The sequence below is a fragment of the Mus pahari genome, chromosome 23, assembly GCF_900095145.1.
Source record: "Mus pahari chromosome 23, PAHARI_EIJ_v1.1, whole genome shotgun sequence".
NCBI classification, from domain to species: Eukaryota; Metazoa; Chordata; class Mammalia; order Rodentia; family Muridae; genus Mus; species Mus pahari.
In genome coordinates this window covers 39,546,990-39,555,507 of record NC_034612.1, presented here as the reverse complement: position 1 = coordinate 39,555,507, position 8,518 = coordinate 39,546,990, and the positions used below count along the sequence as shown (strand labels likewise).

The window sequence follows — 8,518 nt, the reverse complement described above, 5'->3', positions numbered from 1 at the left end:
TACAGAAGCTTTGCAATTTTATGAGGTCCCATTTGTCAATTCTTGATTTTACAGCACAAGCCATTGGTATTCTGTTGAGAAAAAATTTCCCTGTGCCCATATCTTCGAGGCTTTTCCCCACTTTCTCCTCTATCAATTTCCCAACTAAGAAATCTTAATGATGACATTAACTTCCCAGATCTCCAGTCCATTTCCTGAAGTGATTCCTGGCTATTTTCTCAATTCAGTTTCAAAAGAAAATTGTCAATGTTATGAAAAGTTTTTTATTTCCTTTGGGAAGAGTTTAATTCTTGCTGTGTACCCAAGGTTTATTTCTGCTGATTGGAGAACCAGTTAGAATTCTTTATTATTTTCTCTTCTACTGAATTTAATAACATTTATCCTCCTGTGATGAAGTGACACTTTCTTTTCTCCTTCTCAACCTTCATTTTCTTTCTCTAAATACTCTATGGCCTCTCTAAGTCCCTTCTTGAGTTAGCAGCTGTTAAAGCCACACCCCTCATGTTGTTAGTGTTCTACAGAGCAACCACACCACCCACAGACCTCAAGGGGCCACCCAGTACCTTTTTTGGCCACAAATTACATCAATTACAAGTTGAATGCTAAGAAAACTTTTAATTGTGCCTATGTATTAGGTAGCATCACAGATACAAATGGCTGGCCTCCAACCTTGCTATCAAAATATATAGTGTGGGAATATGTTTTTAGAAGGACAGAAAAGACGCCACAAGAGGCCCATAAATCTGCCTTCTTATGAGTATAGGTGGGAAGTCACATGTACAATGATGCGGGTTTGTTTTTATTAGACAGTCTCCTGTATGAATAGAGCAAGTTGGCCTTGAACTCCCTATGTAGCCAAGGATGGTCTTGAACTCTTCATTCTACTTCCTCCACCTCCCGAGTGCTAGAATTACAGGCACCATGCCCGGCCACTCAGGCAAATGTTTATATGTGGATTGAATAATTTTTTCCCCTTTCAGTGAATCCCACTGGAGCTGTGAGGCAGAATGTGCCCTGATATTCAATGCGCCGTGATAATGGCTTCGTTTCCCTGGGGTTTTCTTCTCATATTAAGATTGCTAAAGCATATTTCAAACACCAACTAGTACAGTGTACCCGCAGGGAGAAGGACCCTCCCCTGTCACTGGTTGATTGGCGCCCCACCTGGCTTTACATTTCAGGGAGGCCTCACCCTGGTGGCCTGCAAGGATCCTTCAGCAGCCAGTATCTTGAATGTTCATCCCAGTGGCAAGTTGGACATCAGATTTGTTTTCCAGGGAAATATCAGTACTGGCTTTACCTGACACATTTACAAGAGAAGAGTTTAGCCCCGAGGCTTGCTGGGGCTGCTGGCAGCAAAGGACCATTCTGTGATCCAGGATACATCACGGATTAGCATGCCAGTCAGATGCCTCCCACAGAGGTTGCCAGGAAGTTCTCCAGGGTGCCAGGGTGCTAAGCAAAGTTCACGGGTGGTTGGTTGCCCCTGAGAATTCCTCAGAGAAGTGTTCAATGTCAATGACACCCTATGCCGTAGAGACAAAAGTTCTTCCATCCCATGACCATAACCCTGGTGGAAGCCACTGGGCCTGCCAGGGCACCATGCCTAGGGATGGGAAAGGGGGTCCTCTATGGAACCTTGCAGGGCCAGAGGCTGGCAAAGGGATAGAAATGTCCACTCCCTGCCTCCTCTTACCAGTTCTACACACTGTGTGCCGCAGACCCCCAAAGGGCGACAGCTAGAATGTTCAGACCAATCAGATAAGTTGGTTGGATGTCTCTTCAGATTCCAGAACACTTGGAAATGAGAATTCTGTCAAAAGTGGTTCTGTAACCGATGACCTGGGTGACAGGTTGCAGTTGAAAACATCATCTATTGAACCTAAAAACACAGTAAATAAGGCATTCATTATTATCATCACTACGGAAAGAAAGAGTATCTCTGAAACTCATCCAAAATAGCCATTTCAGCAATTAGTAGGGATTCCTGGCTTCCACAGGGACACTCAAAAACTAAACAGAAGTGCGTTGATTTCTGCTTATCTGTGCTATGACTGTTGGCTGGGTGTGATGGCACACACCTTCAGTCCCAGCACTCAAGGGGCAGAGGTTGGTGGATCTCTGTGAGTTTGTGGCCAGCCTGGTCTACATAACAAGTTTCTAGCTAGCCAGGGAAGGCTACACAATGAGACTCCTTCACAACCAACCAACAACAACAAAAAATGTTGATGGGCATCCAGGGCTATGACTGCTTTCCGTTGGGCTGGAGATGTGAGGTACAGCAGCACGCATTGGGAAAGGGGTGATTGAGACAGAGGCCAGGCTCGGGGGTCGGGGGTGAGGGGTCAGGGGTCAGATTCTGACTATTGGTTGGTTTACTCATCTTGCAGGACTGAGGAAGAAAACAAGGGCTTCCCACATGCCAGGCAAGGACTCTTCTACTGAGCTACACTCCCAGCTAGAGATCAGCTTCTGAAGTGGACAGGACCAGGTTGGCAGTCAGTCCAAGGGCTGCGTGCCAGGCTTGGCAGCCTGCCAGTGCAACAGGTGTGCCTAGCTGTGCTCTTTGCAATGGCAGCCAACTCCCAGGGGGCCTGTCTTCTCCACTGCTGGCCCCAGATCTGGTTCAGGGGAAATTTTCTAGGGAATGTGACACTTTGTTACCCTGTGTGCCCTAGTGGGAACCCTACACAGATACAGAGACAGAGGGGAGTCACAATGAAACAGGAAGGCTGTCCAAGAAGCTGGGGCCAGTGGGTGAGACTAAGGACCCAGCAACAGTGGCGCAGCCAAAGCAAGGTGAGCCGCCCACAAATCTTTTGTCTGTAACAGGCAGAGACAAGAGGCTAAGACTTAGAGCGTGGGGGTTGGGAGGTGAGTGAAACAGAGCCTGAAATGGAGAGAAACAGACTCAGAGAAAGTAAAGCAAGAGAAAGAAGAAGGGACATTCCCAGAAGTGGAGAAAGGGAGGGAAGGACACAGACAATTTTCCGGGGGGGGGGAGCCCCTGACTTTTGCAGCACACAAAGGAAGAAAGAGCTGCCACTAAATATAATTAATCCAGACGGTTGACATCTGCTCTGCAGAACACTACAGGGACCCTGAACTGGCAGTTGCTGCAAACAGCCACCAGAGCCCTAGTCCAGGAAGTGCTCTGGGGCCCTCTGGGGCCCCCTGGACTAGCTAACCCTCAGAGAGCAGCTCAAGGAAGAGGAAGCCATCTGCCTGAGCCACACCCATTTCAAAGCCCACCCTATGCCATGTGCATTCGTTAACTGAAACCTTCCTAGGAGTTATCCTTGCAGTATCTAGGAACCCTTCCGAATATACTGTTAACACAGAAGGCCGGGCATGGTGGCGTGCGCCTTTAATCCCAGCACTCGGGAGGCAGAGGCAGGCGGATTTCTGAGTTCGAGGTCAGCCTGGTCTACAAAGTGAGTTCCAGGACAGTCAGGGCTANGGCTATACAGAGAAACCCTGTCTCAAAAAACCAAAAAAAAAAAAAAAAAAAAAGAAAAAAAAGAAAAAAAGAAACCATGGCCACTGAGACGTGCAAGCTGGCTGGCTCTGTTTCTTGAGTTCATGCAAAGGTAATGGGGGAGCCAGCCCTCTTCCAAGTAGTTTAAACCTCACGTGCTGAAGTGAGCGTAGTCACTTAAATTAATAATTTTCCACTTAATAATTTCAGGTTCCCCTCTGCTTTGACTGCATCATATAACTGCTATATCAAAAAACTTAGGGAACTCACTATGACTTTCTTCCTTTTTCTTTTCCCTTTTCTCCTCTTTTCTTTTTACTGAAACAGAATCCTCCTGTGATGCCTAGGCTGGCCTCAAACTCCTGGATTCCTTTCGTCCTCCAGTCACACCCTTGCTGCAGCCTCATGACCAGCTGGAACACAGGTACATGCCACCATGCCCAGCTGGAACACAGGTACATGCCACCGTGCCCAGCTGGAGTAGAGGTGCATGCCACCATGACCAGCTCCTCCTTCAGGCTAACAAATGCCTCTTACTCCCCAAGTTGGAGGTACCAGGTTTTTCGGTTTTGTTTTTAACTCACTATCTGGAACTTGCTGTGTCAACCAGACTGGCCTTGAACTCACAGAGACCAACTGGCCTCAACTTCCAAGTACTGGGATTAAAGGCATAGGCCAGGGTATCAATCACTGTTCTCTCTGGTAAAGAGGCAGACCTCTGGCGTTTCAGTTAGTGGCCACGTGGCTTTTATTCCACCCTTCGAGCTAACCACTTTCCCCACACCCTGAGAGTTTGTGACCTACCTCTAGATGTGACACTAAATTTCCGATCGGAGAAACTACTCCTTCGTATTAGAGGTTCGCTCATTTTTTCCAGAAATAACTTGATTGTTTCTTTCTTTTCTGGGTTCGTACTTGTCAAGTTCAGAACCTTTCCGTGCACTTTTACGGTGGAATTGCTGAGCCCAAACCAGTAGAAGAAATCGAACAGGGCATCCGCCTTGAATTCGTAGGTGAAGCTTAGATTCTCTCCATTCAGCACGATCGTTCCTGGCGGGAAGAAATTCTTCACTACTTCCTGGAAATCAAACTGAAAGAGAAAAGGGATTATTGGAATGGGGCACGAAACCAGCGTGAGCGTTATAGAATCTACCGCAACCTGAATGTCCACACCTTGAGAGGGCGTGGCAGGTGCCCCGGAGGAAGGGGCGTGGTCCCTTTGTGGGGTGGGAGCCTTCGCGAAGAAACCCCCGGCTCACCTGAAGTCTATAGCTTTCTCCAATCACTGAGGATATGACCATGTCCATCCCTTGCTCTATCTGTCTTCTTATCTTGGGGTGCCTTGTGTTCACAAGAAACGCGTAGGTCCTTTCTAGAAGTCAGGAAGCAGATGTTAGAAAAAGTGTTGTTTCTGTGCTTCTGATTAGCAGAGGCGTGCCTGGAGCCTCTGGAAGATGGCAATGCAGCCACTCTTTCCTGACAGCTTCTTCAGACTCATACCTGTTGAGCTTTTGTCTTTTACTGTCTATTGCATTGCTAATTGTGTGCCCCCAAGACCTGGAGTCTGCATGTAACTGTGTAACCTGCTCCCAAGTTAATTCTGATTGGTGAATAAAGATGCCAACAGCCTATGGCTGGGCATAAGAGACATAGGTGGGGTTTAGGTTTCTAGGGTTTTGTAAGATGAAGAAGGTGCAGGAGAGGAAGAAGGAGAAGCAGCCGTGGGTTAAGGGTCAAGAGATCATGGCTCTGAAGGCTGCCCAATGAGAGCTAAGAGTGGCCCAGATGGAACATAATAAATAGTAAGTAATAACTCGGGTTGGTAAGCAGCTGCCCAGTGATTGTGCTGTTTGATGCTATCATGGTTTGAATATGCTTGGCCAAGGGAGTGGCATTATTAGAAGGTGTGGCCCTGTTGGAGTAGGTGTATCACTGTGGGTGTGTTGGCTTTAAGACTCATTTTAGCTGCCTGGAAGCCAGTATTCTATTAATTGTCTTCAGATGAAGATACAGAACTCTCAACTTCTCCTGTGCCATGTCTTCCTGGATGCTGCCATGTTCCCGCCTTGATGATAACAGACTGAACCTCTGGACCTGTAAGCCAGCCCCAATTAAATGTTGTCCTTATAAGATTTGCCTTGGTCATGGTGTGTGCGCACAGCAGTAAAACCCTAAGACGGAGGCTGATTGTAAATATAAAGGTTGTGAGTTTGTCTCTCATCCAGGAACTAATAACCAGGGCAGGGTAGAAACCCTGGTCTGGGACTTAAATATTTAATACAATAATACCACCAGAGCCTAGTGAGATTTCTAGAAGCGTTGCAACTTTGAAATGCACTCTGGGCCACCGTGAGGACAGGTTAAGGAATCATCTACCTCAGATCTCAATCGGAAGCTCTTTGCGTGAGAACTTCCTCTCCACAGCCAGCGTGCTCCAAGGAGGACAGGAACGTGAAGTCCCATGTGGCTAGCTTCTCATCCTGCCTGCCTCGCTGGATGTATAAAGAGTGGCCTGGTTCCCACCAGCACCTCACTTGCAAAGCAGAAAACCAGCAGAACCCAGGGAAGATGCCTCCTGGGCTTTCCTACCCCACCAGCCTCTGAGAGAACTGGCCCTTACTGTCAAGGCGGAGCTAGGTTCTTTTGGCTTTCGTTTGTTTGTTTGTTTTGGTTTTTTCAAGGCAGGGTTTCTCTGTATAGCCCTGGCTGTCCTAGAATTCACTCTGTAGACCAGGCTGGTGGCCATTTTTTTTGTTTTTAAACATTCATTTAAGATGGTGTTTGTACGCTTGAAGGCATGCATGCAGAAATCAAAGGACAGCTTGCTCGAATCAGCCCTTGCCTCTACATTGCGATTGCTGGGGTGAAATTTAGGCTCCCTAAGCTTCTAAGCTGGATTCTCAACCCGTGGGGCATGACCCCTTTAGGGACCACATATCAGATGTCCTGCATATCAGGCACTTATAGTACTGTTTAGAACAGTAGCAATGTTAGTCATGAAATAGTCATGAAATAGTTTATGGTTGGGGCTCCCCACAACATGAAGCACCATCCTAAAGGGTCTCAGTCTTAGGAAGGTTGAGGAGCACTTGAAAGCACCCCGTTGCTCCGGGCTAGAGTTTCCAGCACCAAGACACTGGAAGCGGAGTGCACCCGCTGTTCTTACCCAACACAGGATATAAACAGAGGCAAGATTGTTTTCTCATTTAAAGATACCGGGCTCTTATTAACTACTAATCTCTCTCCATCCCTCAGAATCAAGCCGACGTTACTCAAGCGAGTCATCCAGAGAGGCGAGCCATGAGTGTCAGAGTCTGTCTAACGGCAGGGATCAGCTGTGGTGTGACTCTGGCAGGGATCAGCTGTGGTGTGACTCTGGCAGGGATCAGCTGTGGTGTGACTCTGAGACTATTCTATTGCTTTGTGGACGTCTCAGAGGTAAACCCCGAGGGCCAAAGGCAAGCATTTACGTTCTTAAGGAATGAAGTTTTTGGAAGATTTATTGATTTTTTTTTTCTTTTATGTGCATGGATGTTTTGCCTGCCTGCATGCCTGTGGACCTCTTGCCTGGTGCCCTCAGAGGCCTCAGAGGCCACCATATGCCTAGTTACAGATGGTTGTAACACCATGTGGGTACTGGGAATCAAACCCAGGTCCTCTGGAAGGGCAGCCAGTGCTTTTTACTGCTGAGCCATCTCTCCAGCCCTGAAAGCATTTTATTTGTTTTTCTTTCTTTCTTTCTTTCTTTTTTTTTTAAGATTTATTTATTATATGTAAGTACACTGTAGCTGTCTTCAGATGCACCAGAAGAGGGCATCAGATCTCATTACGGATGGTTGTGAGCCATCATGTGGTTGCTGGGATTTGAACTCACGACCTTCAGAAGAACGCTAAGCCATCTCTCCAGGCCCCTGAAAGCATTTTAAACTAAGCTTACTCACTTTTAGTTTTCCTGCCCACATTTCCCCTTCTTCTCAAGTTTTAAAAGGAGCTTAAGATAGTAACCATCTTATATGCTGCTTGAGATGAGACATAAAATAAAGCAAGCAGGCCAGCGGGGACCAGGAACTGAATTTCATGCAAATCAACCAAGACCTTTCAAAGGCCCATTAAACAGCTGGACCTAGTCTCGCTCGCAGCTGGGCAGGTCGTACCCTGCACACTCACAGACCTGCCAGTCTGCATGTTCACTATGACAGACTTCTAGCCAACACAGTGCTTGTCTGGAGGACATGGTCACCCCTAATTTGCATAAAGCGCCATCTAGAAGAGCAGCAGAACCGACATGTTGCCTTAGTTACAGTTGCCATCGCATAAGCTTAGCCATCTTTTGTTTTTATATTATAGAACTTTTTTCACGTCCTAGCTTTTCTGGAAATTGACCAGCTGTTGGTTGGGCTCCCATACCTCCTCTGGTGCCCTCGCCTGTATACATTGTCATGCAACTATGATCTGTGAGCCTTCCGCAGATCCCTTCTGATAGCACGCATGGTACTTTGATTAAAAAACAATAAACTCAGAGGCATCATTCTTTCTTTCAATTCCTCCTGAGGGAATGAGTCGGTGTGTGTGTGTGTGCGTGCGTGCGTGGAGGGGGTGCAGGGGGAGAGGGAGCCTGCACATCTGTGAATTACAACCCTGGAGACCTGGTTGGCTTCCTGGCTATTGCTGAGCCGGAGCACATGTCGTCCTAGGATGCTCTTGCAGTGCGGCCGACCCATGTGCTCTCTCCTCTCTCCTGCAGACAGAGAGCTCTGACTTGGAGTTATTGATGACGAACACAGAGCCCTCCAATAATCAACTGAGAGGGGAAGCTTGGGCCGGTCTGTCTGAAGGGAGCCAGTTACTACTTATGACCCTGGACTCACTTGAAGAATACTACCTAGGGTCAAGGTCTACAGTTTCACTTAACACTGAGTGTTTTGCTGGAAACTTTCCTGTAGCGGTAATTAGTTAACCATTCCGTGCTCCTGATAGGCTTCACCTGCCCAAGAGCTATCTGGATTCGAGAATGAAACACACACACACACACACACACAC

The 8,518-nt window shown here is 47.3% G+C and overlaps 1 protein-coding gene across 2 annotated transcripts in view; it reads right to left on the bottom strand.

Annotated features, from left to right (window-relative positions):
- Positions 1 to 595: 595 nt before the first annotated feature.
- Positions 596 to 8,518, bottom strand: part of Medag (mesenteric estrogen dependent adipogenesis) — a 19,776-nt gene continuing 11,853 nt past the window's right edge. For both annotated transcript variants that reach the window (XM_021187005.2, XM_029533944.1), the window contains exons 3-5: positions 4,738 to 4,850; positions 4,283 to 4,568; positions 596 to 1,882 (exon numbers count right to left, since the gene is read on the bottom strand). In XM_021187005.2, the coding sequence (XP_021042664.1) occupies positions 1,758 to 1,882; positions 4,283 to 4,568; positions 4,738 to 4,850 (524 nt within the window). In that variant the 3' untranslated portion in view covers positions 596 to 1,757. The remainder of the gene's footprint in view (positions 1,883 to 4,282; positions 4,569 to 4,737; positions 4,851 to 8,518) is intronic.